General features: G+C 40.2%; 1 protein-coding gene across 1 annotated transcript; it reads left to right on the top strand.

Annotated features, from left to right (window-relative positions):
• Window positions 1–18,122: 18,122 nt before the first annotated feature.
• On the top strand, window positions 18,123–19,451 carry LOC147635320 (pathogenesis-related thaumatin-like protein 3.5). Its single transcript, XM_086802159.1, has 2 exons — window positions 18,123–18,258; window positions 18,692–19,451. Exons 1-2 carry the CDS (start codon window positions 18,210–18,212, stop codon window positions 19,348–19,350), a joined length of 708 nt encoding a protein of 235 aa, XP_086658285.1. The 5' UTR covers window positions 18,123–18,209; the 3' UTR covers window positions 19,351–19,451.
• The last annotated feature ends 552 nt before the right edge of the window (window positions 19,452–20,003 follow it).

The following is a 20,003-nucleotide window of genomic DNA, read 5'->3' on the forward strand; positions in this document are numbered from 1 at the left end:
ATGCTCCCAAATGGCCAGACCCTTCATGAACCCTATAAGGCCATTGCCTTAATTAACACCCTGAGTGTAAGTGTGGATCCACAACTTGAAACAACCACCCTTAGGGTCTAGATAGATTTTCCCTTTGCCAAAAACATGCAACAAAAGTGTGCCTTGCTGTCTCCCACAGCTAGCCATAATCTTTTACCATGGGAAACATGGGTCTCTTTGGCCAAACTATGTCTTAAAATTGCCCGTGCCAAAATCCAGTTGCCTAGTGGAAACCATATACAAAGCCTTGGGTACTTTACACAAACTGTACACATTGTATCTAACCCATTGGTTTATGTGTTTCCCATACGTGAGATAAAAGAAGACATCTTGGGCAAAAGTTGGGTCCAAAATGCTACAAGTACAATCAACTCCGCTGACAACACTGCCACCCTCAAGCGAAGTGCATCAAATACGATCCTCTTCCCCCACCAACTTCTTCCACAAAGGGTATTCTCACTCCCTCCACGATAACTGGTAACTCTTCCACTACCCTTGAACTACCACCATAACTCAACCCACCAAGAATATGGATTGGACTCCCGATTGAGAATGTTCTACAATGGTGGAAAGCCCACATATGTCCTATGGTCCACACCAATCTCATATTCTTAGAGGCGTTGAAAACTCTTGGAAACCCGACACTAACAAAAGAAAAAACTTACATTCAAATCTCACATGAAATGCATCTAATAAGTGTTGGGTGTTTCATTCCTAAATTTTCTATAGGAAATAACGAGTTGGAGTGCAGATTTCATGTCATAGATGTAGGAGCACTCCAAGGCTAGATTATCATTGGAAAAGAGTGGATTGATGCCACTCACTGCCAAATCAATTCGCATGAAGAAACAACCACCACGGAAATCAATGGGGAAAAAAGGCCACTGTCCTCTTGTGTCCCCAAGAGGAAATCATACACACACCTTCACCCTTGACTGCCCTTCCTCCTCATGCGCCATCGTCATCTTTGGAAGTCTCCCTTGTGACCACCCCTATGCCTCACCAAAGCCAGTTGATCGGCCACTGTCAACACCATCCACCAATGACAATCAAGCCTCATCCCGCCAACATTTCCCCTCAACTCTACATCCATGACACCCCACACTGCAAGCACCCCGACCTCATATCTTTATCATGACAATAAATGGTGGGTGCCCAAGAATCTTCTTACCGTGCAGGGTTTCTATGATGGCTACATAGAACTCTAGATCCCCAAATGGCTATCTCTGAATCCCGATCGCAAGAAACCAACTAAGCCACCAAAAACCAACCCTAATCCAAAGCTTTAACATTGCCTCATCCCTGACTACCTATTACGAGCACAAGGCTACTATGAAGGCAACACTCGCCTCTAGCAACCCATGCATGCTGCATGTGCTCATCCCCCACACCAACTCCCCAGGAAGGCACGACAAAAGGTCCTATAGCCACGGTTTAGGCAACCCCAAGCACAGTGAAGCCAACAACATTGGGTGCCTACCAATGTGCTCACAGCTTAAGGCTTCCATGTAGGTAACACACACCTGTGGCTCCTCAAGCCACCATCAAAAGACTATCCTCAGTGTCGACAACCCACACCTAGCTCAAAGCCTTGTTAACCAAAAACAAGAAGCCTCAAACCATGGACCTTCATCACTCAACAACGTTGGGTGACCAAATGTGTCTCTTAGAAGCCCAAGGCTTCCATTATTTGGCTCCCAAGGAAAAACCCTCTGTAATTTGCCCAAACCACACCAACCAAGACAATGCCTGTCCAATTGACGAAGATGGTTTGGCAATTGGCAGACAAGTCCCCTCCTCCTCAACAAAATCCTATGGATTTGCATGCACCCAACCCATGGGCACTCATCAAAAGCTCAATTTTCCCACCTCTTTTCCCCAACAGAGCCTCCTTCATGAAGCTCCAACCTACCCCTTGACTTCGTCACCAAACCAAGGGGGGTAGTGCTACAAATGGTTGAGCTTATCCAACCACTCAAAGATAAATCTAGCCACATGGGCCACTCAGTACAAAACCCTCTTTAGAGGTGCTGATCAATAAACAAATACAAAATGTCTCTAGGTGATTAGGACCATGGGAAAACCTTGAAACACCTTCAATTCTCAATGGGATATGTCCTATGTGCACACACTACACAAAGCTTCGTCTCATCGAGACAACCATCTAGGTACAAGGACCATGGTGGGAGCAAGCTTGGTCAATGGTACAACCCATTGCCTAGATTTTCTTAATCACTCGCGCTTCACCCGAATAATTGTGCTTCATGCCTAATCAATCCTACCCTTAACATCTTCTTTGGCTCCACCTATCTGGATCCTCGCCATCAACTACCACTCCTATCACCACACATGATCCCATATCTCCAATAATAAACGAATGTAAACCACCAGAAGAAAAAGAGAGAACACTACAATCTGCTGCCTCAACATCCATGAGAGACAAGATAAGATACCCATTACAATATCTTGTGAAAGATGCTAGTGCTTCATGTACCTCACCTTTGACTACAGCATCTTGAAGCGTAAGGATTTCAATGTAGGTTGCCTCCTTGTCCCTCCAAAATTCTCCCGTCACCACTTGCTTACTAACACCATTGTTTCACCAACCCATCCCTAATAATCCCACCAGCCACTTGGATACTGGTCATTAAGTATTCCATGCTAGTCTACTCATTCAAGTACTCTGACTCCTCTACTGAGGATGTCCCACCGTAAAGGTGAAATAAAAGAAAAACACCAAAAATAAAATAAAGAGTACTACTAGGCACATACAAAAAATCAAACTCATAATGGCTCATATGACTAGCTGGATACTTAATCGCCTCTAAGTACTCCACTAACTTCTTTCCATCTTACTAACTTTCCCACCCCCTCTCATTTTCAAAGACATAGGAGAACCAACCAGCTATAACACTTTCCCGCATCACCAACCTCTTACCGATCATGAGGACGTGATCAACTTTAGGAAGGGGAGTATGTTAACCATGTATTGGTTAACACATTCTTATGACAACTATGTCCATACACTTATGTAATGGGCACCGATACTATGTATTGTAAATCCTATCATTTGATGATGGAAATTCCCTAAATACGCTCCCTAGTATTGAGCTTTGAAGAATAGACAAGGAGATCTTGGTCAATTGGCCAATCTATAGAGAAAACCCTTGTAACTATGTTTTTGGTGCCCCGGGTAACTTCCTCCTAGTGCCCTAGTGGGAAAAGGCTTGGAACTATAAAAGCCAATTTCTCTTGTTTGTAACGGATTCTCCCATTTTTTCAATAGAAGTGGAGTGTTCTCTCTCTCTCCCTCTCTCTGCAACTCTAATCTAGCATGTGTGGTGTGCTTAGGGTTCGGGTTTGGGAGAAATTAGTGCGAATCACTTGTTCCCTTTTGCTTCCTCTCTCTCTCTCTCTTGAGTGATAAGGCTAACCATCATGATCTTCTCCCGTGGAGATCCCACATGATATTCATGAGAGAGGTTGCATCACCTGTTGTATTAGAGCAACTATCTTGGGGTGACGAGACGAGTGTGGGAGGACAGCAATGACGAGCGGCTACGATGGAGCTCTTGAGCCTAGCTCGAGCTCCGTGGTGGATAAGAAACTTCCCATGACATGTTAGGGAAGGGTTTCCTTAATAGTGCACATGTAGGAGATGATCCTTGCCTTGTCTTCTCTCCCCCTTCTTCTTGTCTCACATTGTTATTGTTAGCTTATACTCCCAATCATTTATAGCTAGCCTCTAGAGTCTTAGTCAAGATACCAAAAAGGATTTTATTAGTTCTTTTTGACTGCCCATTGGATTCACGGTAGTATGGTGATGACTTTTGGTGCACCACCAAAAATCCAATTAATAGGTGTTCAATGGCTTGATTAATAAAATTGAAGCTCAATAACCAACTATAGGGGATATGCAAACCTTGATATGATATACTCATATCAAAATTCAGCAGCTGTATGAGCATCTACCTTTCATGTGGCCTTTGCTTCTACCCACTTTGTAAAATAGTCGGTGCAATAATAATATACCGGTCTTGTGTTTATCATGTAGCTGGACTAATGGGTCCAAAAAATTCCATTCCCCATTTCTCCGAAGGTTTTTGCACAATGACCAGGACCAAAGCAATTCTATCTTATCCATGGGTAATGTTAAAGCACTGGCATTTATCATAGTGTTTGACGAATTCCATGGCATCACCAACACATGGTTGGCCACCATAACCTTGCTTTGCAAGATCTTTCTCACTATTACTTTTCCCACAAAATATCCACCTGCTCTGATTCCACTATAAGCTTCCTATAAAATGGTTAGGAACTCATCCTCCCAGACACAATGTCTCAGCAAGTGATCTTTTTATAGCTTATACAATTGACTAGCTACTACTATCAATTGGTACGATGATGCCAACTTAATAAGTCATTGCATCCTTTCCTTATTCAATGGCTTATACTGTGGTAATCCATAAGAAAGATACTCAGAGATTTGTTTATTCCACTCTAGCACCAGATCTAATTTGAATAGCTTAGCATCATCATAATCAATGCTAGTGGTGGCGAATTCCCCATTAGGTATTCTCAACATGTGATCTAGTACATGTTGAGAACCTTTCCTTAGTGTGTGATAGTAAATTCAAATTCCATCAGTAGCAACAACAACGAGGGGAGGGGGTAATTTTCCTAGTAAATAAAGGTTTGTTGACAAGATAAAATAAGGCTTCATGATCCATAAAGAAAAATGACTTATTATAGCCAACATATAGTGTCTATACTTTTTCACTAATCACACTATGGCTAGTCCTTCTCTCTCAATTTTGCAGTACTTATCTTAGCTTCATTGAGCTATTGGCTCACAAAGTAGATTGGGTAATATAATTTATGCATTTTGGTTGTGCCAAAGCACACCCAATTATAAAGTTGTGATGCATCGGTATGCACATGGAACATGAGATCCCAATTTGGGTATCAAGATAGGCACTAGATAATTCCCCCTTCAATTTATTGCAAGCCTAATGACACTCCCCTCAGTCCATTCAAATACAGTCAAAAGTTTGTATAAGGGCCTAAAAATATTAGCATAGAACACAATGAACCTCTGATAAAGAAATTGGGAGCCCATCCACCCCCAAGAATTTGCCCCTAGGAAGAGCAGTCAATGCCTCCGCCAACTCCTCTGCAATGAAGGGAGTCGATAAAAAGGACTAAAGAGCAAGGGCCCTCGCACGTATCCATCACTTGTGGGGATAATGGGACACCCTTGAGGAGAGATCAAAAAAATGAGGGGCAATGGATCTCACATGGGGGGTTAGAAACAATGCCTCCATCCTATCCATGCAACCTGCGAATACCATCTCTCCTTCTGTGGGGACCTGCTATCTCAAATAGGTCTCCCGTAACTCTATCACAAGATGGGGTCTAAAAGGAGGCTATGGAATGGTATCTTTACTCCACCCTCCTCTCCTCAATGGATCTGATCTCCGTACATGTGACATCAATGTGACTCTCAATCTAAGGGCTATCAAGGGAACTCTTCTGAATCCGCTAAGGAGAAGCTATACCCCTCCTTAGACTACTCTCCTACTCACAAAATCCCTCCAATCTACTCTGAGCTGCTTCCTACAAAAAATTGCTAATCTCACCAAGGCCCACATCATTCAAGGTGCACATATTAGAGCGTGAAATAAAATCCAATCCCGCATCTGCTCTATTCCGATGCATATCACAGGGTCCTAAATAAGGCTCTCTGGAATCCTAGATCTTGCATGTATGATCTACCTCCTTAGTCTAAGGGTCCAGATTTTCAGAAATTTTTGGATTATGGTCCAATTAAGGTTCCTATGGACCAATAAGATTAATCCAAATGTAGGGAGGAGATAAATTAAAGAATAAAAGAAAAACCCCCGAAAATGAGTAAATGCTCACATAAGATGAAGAGTTGACTGAGCACAAGGTTTATTAGTTAAAAATTAAGAGATATTTAGAGGAAATGATGCATTTTTGATACCTCAGTGTGGGGATCTCCCCTTATGAAGGAGACACCTATTTCACATGTGTGAAGGAGTTTTAAACTCAAAAATAATGAGATGTTTTCATCTCTCCTCTCTCCTGTTTCAACTAGATCCAAAAAGTAAGCTAAACTGACCAAAAAATGGTCAAAAATTGACCAAACTGATGTGGAAAATTCTAGAATCAGTTTGCTTGGTTAGAGGCTCACTTTTTTCTATAAATAGAAGCCTCCCCCTTTGTAAAAGCTTAATGGTGTTTATGCACTGTTACTCTACTCCTACCCAGAGCCATTTACATTGAATTTTCTTGATAATTCAATTGTTTTTGGCTTAATCCTCTCCAAAGTAATTGGTGGCCACTCTTGCTCCAAACAAGAGTAGAACCCTCAATCCCTCAAGCCAAAGGAAGGCTTACAAGCTCCATGTAAGCTTATTTTTCTAGCTTGTTTAATTTTTAAATCTATGGTTTCCTTGATTTTCTTGTTTTTATGTTATTCCAAAAGAGTAATTCCCACCGTTTGTGCATTCTAAAATAAATATTTTAATTTACTCCATGTACATATTCACCTATGTATATGCATGGATATCACTGATATTAATTATTAAAATTAATTTCTATGCATAGAAAGATGCATAATGGAAAAAAAAATTATTATAAAAGTGTTATTTTCATTGAATTTAATTTCTATGCATAGAAAGATGCATAATGAAAATTTTTTTATTATAAAAGTGTTATTTTCATTGAATTTAATTTCTATGCATAGAAAGATGCAGAATGGAAATTTTTTTATTATAATAGTGTTATTTTTATTTAATTTAATTTTTGTGCATAGAAAGATGCATATGGAAAAAATTTATTATAAAAGTGTTATTTTCATTGAATTTAATTTTTATGCATAGAAAGATGCGTAATGGAATTTTTTGTATCATAAAAGTGTTATTTTCATTGAATTTAATTTCTATGCACAGAAAGATGCATGATGGAAATTTTTTTATCATAAAAGTGTTATTTTCATTGAATTTAATTTCTATATATAGAAAGATGCATAATGGAAATTATTTTATTATAAAAGTGTTATTTTCATTGAATTTCGTTTCTATGCATAGAAAGATGCATAATGAAAAAAATATTATAAAAGTGGTATTTTCATTAAAATTGACTTTATGCATAGAAATATGCATAAAGGATTTATTTTTATTTCAAAAGTGTTATTCTCATTAAAATTGATTTTATGCATAGAAAGATGCATAAAGGATTTTTTTTTATTTCAAAAGTGTTATTCTCATTAAAGTTGATTTTTATGCATAAATAGATGCATAAAACGATTTTTATAAAAGTGTTATTCCCATTAAAGTTGATTTTTATGCATAAATAGATGCATAAAGAATCTTTATATCAAAATTAAAATTTTCTTAAATTCTATGAATAGATGTAATGAGATGTGATGAGAATCAGATAGGTGTGAATGAATGGATGGATGGATGTGATGTGAATAGAGGTGATAAGATGTGAGGTGAGTAGATCTGATGAGATGTGATGTGATATGATGGATGGATGGATGTGATGTGAATAGATGTGATGAGATGTGATGTGAATCAAAAAGGTTATGTGAATGAATGGATGGATGGATGTGATGTGAATAGAGGTGATGAGATTTGAGGTGAATAGATGCGATGTGAATTAGATAGATGTGAATGAATGGATGAGATGTGATGTCATGTGAATAAGGATGTAAATGAATGATGATATGAAAGAATGGATGTGGATGTATGTGAAAGAATGGATATAGATGTGTATGTGAAAGAATGTGATTTGATGTAAAGAGATGTGATGTGACATGAATATATGTGAATGTGAAGTGATAGATATGAATGTATGGATAGATGTGAGAAGTCGTACATGTGAACGATTGGATGGATGTGGATGAATGAGATGAGATGTATCTGAATGAGATATGATGTGGATAGAAGTGATGTGATATAATGTGGATAGAATGTATGTGATGGGATGGTTATGAGAATGTATGTGGTGGATATGAACAAATGAATGTGATGGATATGAATGAATGTTATGTGATGTAAATGGAGATAGATGTGTTATGTGATGTGAACGAATATGATGTGATGAGATGTAGATACGGGTAAATGCGAGTGGATGAGATCTGATACGGATAAATGAGAAAAGATGTGATGAGATGGAAAATGATGTGATGACAATGGGAATATATATGAAATAAATGAGAATTGATGTGGAACAATATGGAAAGACGAGAGTTTGTTATAAAACTGTATTTATGTCCTGTTTTTAAATGACTGTTTTATGTCAAGAATGCTAGGGAAGCATTTTGACCGTCTTGTGAATGAGGTCGTGAAGACCTAATCTGATAAAGTTGCAACAACTGACAGAGAGTCAATGGAGGACGTCTCGCATAGCAAGGTCGGCCGAGGTCTTGACCAGCCTCGGTTTGATTTAAATGGTGAGCTTCTGATACGATGGATGAGGAACCAAGGAAGCGGCCTATGAGTGAAGCACTAGGTGACCTGCGAAGGATCCTAGAGGGTGCTGACCATATAGTGCTCGGGCTCTGGGTCGCCGAAGATACCCACACGTGCATCGTGGAAGATATGGAACAAGGAGTAAGAGTTGTTTTCTAAATTCGGGCATGGATCTGGTTGATTGACCTTGCTGGTCCTCAAAACGGATGAGTCCATGGCTCTTTTTATATGGATCCATTGTTTGATCTTGCTGATCTTCAATGGATATTCCATTTTGATATGTGAATATATTGCCGAGTAGTATGAGCTAGGAACCATCGAAAAGGCCCCTGAGTGGACAGGTGGTGAGCGTTCTGGTTGCCATTGATGCCATAGGTACACCGATGAAGGAATGATTGGAAATTAGGATTCAACTGGAGATTTTGGAGGATTAAGATTAATGACACTATGATTTCATTAAATGATTATTTTAAAGACAGCTAATTTTGTGAAAAAAGGCAATTTCATATTGGGTGTGTAAGTGGTGTGACTAGTTTTAAGTTTGCATGAATATCTGGCTAGGGGACCTGGGAATTCTTTTCCCTAGTACGTGGGACAAAACCTAACCTAATTCTTAATTGGATCCCATCACTACAGTGGTTGGACGGTTGGCTAACCCATGGGACTGGATGGTTAGGTTGGACTGATGGATCCCTAAATTGAGACTCAATTCTGTTATGGTACGATAGATGAAGTAAATCCCGGATAAAAATTATTCTATGGAAAAGAATCAACGGCTTTGCCTCTCAATGAGGAAAAAAGCATTGGTCTCTATGATCCAAGTGTAATCTTTTCCTTGATCTGACTATGGGACTTACGTCAGATCAGTTCAATTAGTTAAGGCTTTTGACTACGTTAGAGTAAAATTATCCTGGAGGAATTGCCCGTGCTTTCCGAGTGAGGAAAGTTTTTCTAGGTTTGGTTTTGGAAGAACCGAGAAATTAGTCTCTTGTCCGGGTATCCGTGGTGGGCGAGGCCTCAAGTGAGGGACCGTGCCCACAAGAAGTGCTACTTCCGCTGCTAGCACCCATGAATTCGTTGCGCGGTGGGGTCAGGGATCTTTTGCCTTTTACGAAAGTGTCTTTCCCCATTCTAGTCACCTTCTCCACCACATATGGAATCATTCCCTCTTCATCCATAGGTAGCAACTCATCAACCACTTCCGATTGAGTTCCCACATACTTCTTCAAATGTGACACATAAAACACATTGTGGATCCTCATGTGGTAGAGGGTAACAACAATTGGTAGGCAACCTCACCAATTCTTCTCAACATCTTGTAAGGTCCATAAAAGTGATGAGCAACCTTTGTATTGGTGTCTCCCTTCAATGAAGCACACCTTGATTTAGGGATTCTTAAGAGCACATAATCCCTTCAATGAAGCACACCTTGATTTAGGGATTCTTAAGAGTACATAATCCCCTTCTTTGAACACCACATGCTTTCTTGACTCATCGGCATATTCCTTCATTTAGTTTTGTGCCTTAGCCATGTTATCCTTGCACCTTTGCAATATTGCGCACATCTTCTCAATCTCCTCTTTGGCTTGAGGATTCACTTTTTTCTCATTGAATGCAATAGAAGGTGTATGCACCTTATACCCATACATGGCTTAAAATGGATACATGCAATACTCATGTGATAGGTGTTATTATGATAAAATTTAGCTAGCTGCAACCATGTATCCCATAAAGCTTGGGTGTCATAACAATAGTGTCTCAAATAGATTTAGAGCCACTTGTTCACCCTCTTGGTTTGGCCATCCGTTTGTGGATGATATGCCGTACTTGGGGTGAGTGTATTACCCATGGAATCAAAGACACTCTTCCAAAAGCTTGGGTATCATAACAATAGTGTCTCAAATAGATTTAGAGCCACTTGTTCACCCTCTTGGTTTGGCCATCCGTTTGTGGATGATATGCCGTACTTGGGGTGAGTGTATTACCCATGGAATCAAAGACACTCTTCCAAAAATGGCTCAGGAACTTGAATTCCCTATCGCTTACCACTTGCTTAGGCATTCCATGTAACCTAAACATATGCTCCATAAATTATTGAGCCACCATAGAAGCTATATAATTCACCTTTGTGGGTATGAAATGAGCCGCTTTTGTCAATATATCCACTACCATATAGATGATATTCCACCCTTGCTTAGTAGTGGACAGCCTAGTAATGAATTCCATGGCTATGTGTGTCCACTCTACTTTTGGAATAGGCAATCACTGCAACAATCTTCCCGAAAATTGGTTGGGATCCTTGTTTGTTGGCAAAGGTAAACATTTTTGCACATAGTCATGCACATTCTTCCATATCCCTTTCCAAAAGAAACTCTTTCGTATCTTATCATAGGTCTTGACCCGCCCATTGGTGAAGAGTGCATCTCTTGTAGGATTTTTAGCTTGAAGGATGAGTGAGGTACCAAATAGACATTTCCCTTGTACCAAAGCAACGCATTACGCACCTCAAAATGTGGATATTCATCACATAACCCTTGCTATAATTTTTGAAACATTGGACCAGCCATGTCATCCACCAAATACTCCTCTTGTATCTCATGAATCCAATCATGATGCACCTCCAAAATGGCATATATAGTGCAGGTCCACATCCTAGAAAGTGCGTCTACCAACACATTATCCTTTCCCGTCATGTAAGAGATCTCAAAATCATAGTTTTGCAAGGTAGCAAACCATCTCTTTTTCTTTAGAGAAAGGTTTTGTTGGGTGAGGAAGTATTCGAGTACTCGATGAGCGGTCCTTACTTTGAAATGCCCACCATACAAATAGTGATGCCACTTCTTCACGCCATGAAAAATGGCCAACATTTCTTGATCATAAACATGAAGCTCCCTCTCCTTCTCGGTGGCCTTTCTTTTCTCATAAGCAATCACTCCATGCTCTTGATATAACATGGCACCAATTCCTATTCCACTTACATCAGCCCGTATAGTTGAAGGTTTAGAAAAATGAGGGCAAACCAATATTGGGGATGAAATTAATGCTTCCTTGAGCTCTTGGAAGCTCTTATTGGCCATGTCATCCCAAAAAAATGCTTCCTTCTTGAGCCTATCAGTAAGTCGGGCTACCATGTGAGCATAGTGGCATATGAACCTCCTATAAAAGGATGATAGTCCCAAAAATCCCCTTAGCTGAGCAGTGTTTTTGGGTGCAGGCCACTCTAACACATTGTACCTTCTTGGGATCCATCTTAATGCCATCATTTATCACAATGTGACCTAAGTATTCCACCTCTTGTGACATAAATGTGCACTTGCTTTGTTTGGCGAACCGTCAACCTGTGCTCTCTCCTCTCAACACCTTTAACACTTGCTCCACATGACTTTCTATACACAAGTATGTCATCAAAGAAGACCAAAACTTATTTGTAGCGGAATGGATTCAAAATTTTGTTCATAAGAGCTTGAAATGTGGCCGGGGCATTTGATAATCCAAAAGGCATAACCATGAATTAAAATAGACCCTGTTCATTCCAGAATGCCATCTTAAACTCATCTCCATCTTTCATCCTTATTTGATGATACCAAGACTTGAGATCTATCTTGGAGAAATAGTTTTCTCCTTTCAACTCATCAAGTAAGTCATAAATTCTAGGAATGGGGTATCAATTCTTTTTAGTGATCTTGTTAAGATCCCTATAATCGATGCACATTCTATAAGATACTTCTTCACCAATAAAATGGGTGAGGCGAAGGGTGATTGGCTTGGCTATATGAACCCCAAAGCTCTTCCACTTGCTTTGACACGTGTTCTCGATCAACATTTGAAAGCCTATAAGGAGGCATATTGATTGGTATTTGCAGACCATTGTCCTCTTTTTGACAAGTGAGTTGTAGCATGTAAACAAGGCATAAGCTCTTCAAGTCTCTCTTCATAGACACCAAGGTTAATGCATGGGGCTACACATTCCATCCAAACAAGGCATAAGCTCTTCAAGTCTCTCTTCATTTTCTTCATAGACACCAAGGTTAATGCATGGGGCTACAGATTCCATCCAAACATAGCGTTTTGCCTTCATGCATAAACCACATTTTCATGTGCTTCAAATCCATTGAAAACCTACCCAAAGTGTGTAACCAATCGTATCCAAGCACCACATCAATGGGCCCCATGTCAAGCACAATCAAACGGGCAACATAGGCATAATCAAAAGACAAAGAAATCCTTGTTGCAACCCAACTCTTACTCAGCTTATGATGTCCATTTGCAACCTCCACTTTTAGAGGCTTCATCATCTCCTGTGGGCATAGTCTCAAAGAATTTATTGATTTAATGTTCACAAAACTATGTGTGCTCCCTGAATCAACAAATATGTGAATTGATCTACCCCCAATCTTCCCCACGACCCTGAAAGTGTTGGAACCTTTGCATCCCACTTTAGCTTCTTATGAAATGGCACATAGCATGGCTATCCTTTCTTTTGTTTCATCTTCTTCCCAATCCTCTCCACCCGGATCAAATGGAAACTCTTGAGAAGGGTCAAGAGTAGGCTCTTTTATCACATCATTATAGCACAATCCTAAAATTCAGCCTCATCTATATATTCCAATGGTGCCTTTTCATCTTCAACCACCTCAAAGATCATGTTAGCCCATACCTCCTTTGCCTTGCAAATCTTTTTATGCTCCGGACTCCATTTCTCATTGCATAGGAAGAAAACTCCCTTCTTCCTCTTCTCATCCATCTTCGCTCGTGTCAATTGCTTAATCACTTTGCCTTGAAGGGAAGAGGATTTAGCATCACTTTTGAGTGGAGGTTTGGTCATAAAACCGCTCCATTTCACATTCCTTGGCTGTCCATACACACTAGGATATTGTTGTATGGGACTAGAGGCTGGAGTGAAGCTAGCACGAGGTACATAAGGTTAGAAGAGGTAGAAATTGGCCATTTTATTGGGCTAAAAGTAGATGGTTTAGTTGTCCCCACATTCCATCTATTTGCAACACCCGCCTTATACTTCGATTCAAAGACCTCTGCATAATACATGGCATATTGTAAAGTTTGAGGTCTTTGAGCATTCATATTAGCCCTAAGTGATCACTGCAATCCATGTATGTATTTCACCATTTTTTTAACTCATTAATTCCACCAACAAACATGGAAAGCTTTCTAAATTGGTTATTATACTCCTTGACAAAACTTCCCTTTTGCTCCAAATCGTACCATTGTCCCACCAATTGAGCTCGTTTTCCAATGGAGATGTGAAGTTTTGAAACATGGCATCCTTGAATGCCTCCCAAGATTCAAAATGCATACCCTCATGTTGAGTAAACCACCACCATGAATGGGCATAATCTTCTAAATGCAACATGGCAAATTGTACTTTTTGCTCCTCCTCACGAGGATACAATGCAAAGTATATCTCCATCTTGCTAATCCATTCCTCCAATTCTTCAGTGGTTGTGTTCACCCCTTTGAACTTGGAAAGTGTAATCTTTTCCTTCACATCTTTGACCCTTGGTGACTCCAATGTAGTACGTCCATGGGTAGTGTGTGGTATGTCTCATCCTCCCACTCACATTGTACACATCTCTTGAAGATCCCTCCATGGGTTCCAAAGATGCGGGCTGCTTTCCAAGCCTAGAAACGGAAACATGCCCACCTTAATAGTCTCTTGAAGCCACATTTAACTTTCCTTACATACCACCAAGATTCCCATGTGGATTTGGTGCATGGTCAGATCTGTCCACACCCCTTTTCAGACCCAAAATCCGGTCTTCAAGAGTTGCAAACCTTTCATCTATCTTCTCCACCATTTGGTGCATCAACTTGGCATTCTCATTGCCTTGATGCATGAGCTCACTACTATTACAGAGAGCACCTCCTTTTGGGCATCTCTTTGTGCATCCTTGATTGCATCGGTGAGAGAAATCCTTAACATATCCAAAGTGATGTTCCCCAATGAGATTTGATCATGTCCACTAGTGTGCACCAATATGCCGTCATTCACAATTTTTCTCTAATTTCATGTAGAGGTATCCTTTCTTGTTGCATTTCCCTTGAGTTTTTTCCATGTTTAAAAATGGAATGTGGTGCCCCATTTGGACCGTGCGGATCATCACCCAATGGAGTGTCAACCATATGTACCATTCCATCACTAACCACCTCATTTGCAACATCTGAAACTTGGTTCCCTTCCACGAGCACTTATGCTTGAACTTTTGATGGCCTTCCACGCGGTTTTCCATGCTGCAAAGTGGTTAGTAGGGCAAACGGTAACCAAATTAGGATTTCTTTAGTTAGATGCGTTTGTCTTGATGAGAGGAACACTCCTACCACCCTGAATTACCACTTTGAGGACTCCTATATCTCTATGTTTTGACTTTTAGCTGAAAGTCAACTATGTGAGGTAGACCACCCAAACAATAATGGAATCGGGAGTTTTTTGGACTCATTTGGAAGATCTTAAATAGTTATTTAAGATCTTAAATAGTTAAATAGTTATCTTAAGCTATTTAAACACCTTGAATTCAATCCACACTACTTTGGGACTGAATTGGAACTTTCAATCTGACCAAACTAGTCCCTTTGTACCCTGAAACGGTGTCCAAATCAACCACTTGAAAGCTTGTTAGATTTGCTTTAAGATTCTCTTTTAAGGCTTCTCAATGCCCTTGAGAGATCTTGAATGGTTTGGGACTGAATTGCACTTTTGTATTCACTACAGAATGTAGAAAAACCAAAAAGAATTGACCATAATCTCCCCACAATACGTACCAAATCTCAATAACAAGCCATTATCATTTACCCAATGTCCGTTCATGATATAATGTCCCAAACAAGTATTCACAATCACAAGCATTCACTTGCCAATGCAACTCTCATGCTTTTATCACCACCACCAAGTGTCCATGGCATGCTCAATCAAGTATCATTTGGCTTCCATAGCCTCGGCATGCTTGCAATGTAGTCAAGTTGTGGGTCGGAGGAGCGCTTTATGCTTGCTGATCGTGAACCTGGCCAAGCCTTCCCACCCTCATACCTAGTCCAAATCTATGCACAAGTTGGGACCAAGTTTTCACATCCAATGTACCTAATCCCCCTTCTTGTCGCTTTTCCAAAAGCACACACGACAAGGAGAGTTCATGCCATGCTCTCCCCAAGCCTCTCCTCCAATGCCTGAGGTACCCTTACAAGAATACTAAATGCTAGGAAACTGAAGTGAGAGTACAAAGTGAAGTGTATGTGGATGTAAGTTCAAAAGAGAAGGTAGGAGCACTTACAATGTGTTTCTAGCATGACTCATGTTGTGCTATCATTTTATCAATTACAATGAGCATGTACTCATGCTTTCCTTCAATCACCATAGTAGCTCCAATACACCAAATCACATCAAAACAACATCCAAGTAGCACCCAACATCATGTGAATCAAAAGGCAAAAGGTTTGCAAGAAATAGTCCCACACTTTCCTTACTTCACATATGCATCATGTGATAGCATCAAGGCTTGCTTAAGATGCTTGAAGGCTTAACAAAACTCATGATTTTCAAACTTAAAACTATGCTATAGGTTTACCCACTTTGCCCCTTGATCTATATGCATCCTTAATGTTCAATAAAACCAAGTAAAGGCTCCCAAAGGTCAATACAAGCATAGGATCATGTAGGCACATGTATGTGCTTGCTTTAGGCCGGCCATAACATGAAGCCACAATTTACTATTTTCATGGACAACAGTTCAGCCCTTTGCCTTCACTCCATAGCCATCATTATTGATTAAGGAAATCATCCAAATGATAAGTAGAAGCTCTAATAGACCAAGGGCATTCAGAGGATTTGGAATCGCAGCCACAGTCAAAAATCGTTGTAAAAATGCCATGCACGTCACACAGCCGAAATGAGAAGAAAAAAATATACCCTGAACTCTGTAGATCGCTGCCAAAGTCATGCTTGTTGACTAAGCCTTGCAATACATTTTGCCATCGTCGAATGAAGAGATAACGCCGGCTGTAGAAGCGACTGTCTGATGCAGAAGAGAGATCATCGATTGTCTCTTCGCTGTAGAAATCTACTCATCAAGAAGAGACGTTGCTCCATAGACGCTTGGTTAAGCTCCCAACCACGCTTAATCAAGCCTTTAGTGACACATGCACCATCTGTCATGAAAGAAGAAGTAGATTTATGCAGAAATGGAGGCTGTAGAAAAACATGAAGAATTCCATGAAATCGGCGGTGAAACATAGATTTCTTATGATCAAGTTGAAGAGGAGGTTGATTACCACCAAAACCTTAGGGATCGTTTGCTAATCTCTGAGATTGAAGTCCTAATTTTTCCTACATCAAGCAAGAAGAAGAGGGGTAAGTAAAATATTTTGGATTAAGTCCCTAATCAAGATTAGCAGTTTTCTTCCAATTTTGATCCCAAGATTAAAAATTAGGGACGGATCCCTCACAATCTGGTCCTCTACCCTCCATGGCCCCAAAAGCTTAGGAAAAAGGTGAATCAAAAGATTAATACCACTCAAGCAAGATCAATTTCCTTCAACAAGATCATCAAGTCCCATTTCTTGATCAAGAAAATCAAAAAGATCAAGAATTTCTCAATTTTTCTTGAAACTAATATGGAAACGGATCAAAGACATGGCTCTGATACCACTCTAGTGATGGAAAGAGAGAGAAAGAAAGAAATGCACTTATAATAGAGTACCACATGCACTCAAAGGAGTACCACCATAGCCATGGAAGCTTGAAGCTCCAAGAAAGTATAATTTGATTAGTAAATGATTAGTTGACCTTAATTATAATTTGTTCACTTATATACTTACCCACCTTTTCATAATTATTAATGTTGAGTCCCCCTACTTGCCCGGCCATAATAGTTTCCAAGATCAAGTCCCCTTCATTACAGTGATTACCAAATAATTTTTTTCATCTAGGTTTGAAAAGTTGGTTTTATTTTCCATGAGCAATTACCAAGCAATCTAAACATCATGGGGGGCCGGCACAAAATTCTTGTGTGTGTAAGGGTCTTAACTAACATATGTGTGTGTCCAACAAAAGGGAATGCACACAATGTTCATAGAAAACTCACAAACCCTTACGATGTGCCTACAAGATCCATGATCTCACTTGTAAATTTATTTTTGTAATTTTTAAAAACTTTAAAATTGGTAAAATTTTAAGCATTTTAGTTATATTTTAGTGATTTTAAAAAACGTGTAAATGTTAAAGAAAAACTTGTAAGTTTTAAGATCTCAGAAGAAAAATCTTCTCCGTGAATATTGGATGCACGTTAGTCATGGAGGGTTGATCTTCCGTATTAGAGCCCCCGCCCATCCATGGGTGTGGAAGGCCCAAATGCATGGTATTGGTACCCATCTCATCCAAGTGTGTAAAGGCCCATGCCCTAAACCTTGCTTGTATCAACAAAAATGTGAAGTTCCAAGATGTGGGTGGGCACACACACCTACACGAATCTAGAGAAGCGTGCAAAATATTGTGAGGATAGTGCGCAACAAGAAGAGGATTTTTTTGAGCGTTTCTTTGTTCAATAATGCTATGCATGCACTTCCCTACACGTGTTGGCCGCAGGGTGGGCGACATTTCTTATGAAATGACAGTCTCTCTCTTCTCTTATAATTGACATCAAAATTGCAAGCAAAAGTATACGAGTTGCAATGGGTCCAACAAGCCCTTATCTGAAGACTGCTTTTTTGTTACTCATGGGTGATCTCTCTTTGTCCCTTCTACGTTCTCATGCACATGAACAGATATCTTGCTAGGTTTGATGGTATTGGTGTTAATCTTTGATTAACTTGAATGCCTTGCAAGGTTTAATATCATTAGAGCTGTCCTTGGGTGGTTTTTGTGTACTGTTAAGCTATGATTAGCTAGGGTTGATGGTATATCCTGTGGTGGACGTTCCGTGCACTACTATTAAGCAGCTATGATTAACTTGTTAACATGTCTCAAGGGCAAAGCTTTGTGATTGATGGGTTGTTGTTGTGGATGGCCACGGTGGTGGTAACAGGTTATGAGCCAAAACCAAAAACTCTGTTCTTGCTCTAATGGTGAAGACAGAATTGCTGTTAATTATGATGATTGGTGGTGGTGGTGGTGGTGGTGGTGGTAATGGTGGGTCTTTTGTGTATGATGGCAGGGATGAGTACTGTGATGGGCACCAGTTTCAACATTGTGAACAACTGTGGAGAGACAATATGGCTGGGGATATTTGGCAGCTTCGCCTTAGAAAGCAATGGGTTGATGCTAGAACCCCAGCAAACGACAACAATAAACAGCACGGATGGATGGATGGGTAGGGTTTGGGGGAGGACAGGATGCACCTTCAATAGTGCAGGAGAGGGGTCATGCGTGACAGGAGATTGTGGGGGGGTGCTAAACTGCTTTCAGACTGGCGACCCACCAGCCTCTTTGGCAGAGTTCAACATTCAAAAGGCGAGAGATTTCTATGATGTGAGCTTGGTGGACGGCTACAACCTAGAGATGAGCATAGCAGCGAGTGGTGGCACAGGCAATTGCTCCACGGCCGGCTGTGTCTCTGATCTGAATGCAATTTGCCCACCTGAGTTGCAAGTCACTGTGAATGGCCAAGTTGTGGCTTGCAAGAGTGCTTGTGATGCATTCAAGAAGCCCCAATACTGTTGTACTGGTGCCTATGGCTCCCCACAAACTTGTAAACCCACCCATTACTCCCGCATCTTCAAACGCGCTTGCCCTACTGCTTATAGCTATGCTTATGATGACCCTTCTAGCTCCTTTTCCTGCCAAGGAGCCGATTACACTCTCACCTTCTGTTGATCATCATGAGAGAAACCCTAATAACTTGCATGAGAGCACTTGCATTGGCAAGTGTAGTTAATAAGTCCGTGTTTCTTTGTTTATGGCAACCTTACATGACATTGGAGAATGGGTGGATTTACATAAACACACACACACACACACACACACAATAAACAAAGGATAATATGAGAGTTAGTCAAGTGGAGCATTTGTTTCATTACACTAGTCAATATACAATTTCAAACAATATACATGAAAAAAAGTTAGTGAAAGAAACTTATCCATGGGATTGTAGGTGACTCGCCATTGAGGAGCAATTGTTATATCCATGTCCACATAGTTGTTCACAAAACTTTAGAGTGCGATCTTGTAAAGAGTTTGCGTGTTAGCGGATGTCATCTTGAGGAGACGAGAATAATGCGGCTTAGAGTGAGCTATGTTGAAATAGTTCCCATGTATTGGAAGGTCACAAATATAAGCTTTACGTAGTAGTAGGAAGAGCTTGGCGTCTTTTATTAAGTGGAGACAATGACTTAGTTATTAGTTACATACTCTGTTTAACATTACCTTAGCAAGATATGGAGGTGCTTGCAAAGAGCTTGATGTGGGAGAGTTTGGGTAATGGATTTAGATAAGATAGCAAAGGTAGTACTTCACTATAGATGTTTGTC

The sequence above is a fragment of the Cibotium barometz genome, chromosome 9 (genome assembly GCF_041138505.1).
Source record: "Cibotium barometz isolate CiBa-2024 chromosome 9, ASM4113850v1, whole genome shotgun sequence".
Classification (NCBI taxonomy): domain Eukaryota; kingdom Viridiplantae; phylum Streptophyta; class Polypodiopsida; order Cyatheales; family Cibotiaceae; genus Cibotium; species Cibotium barometz.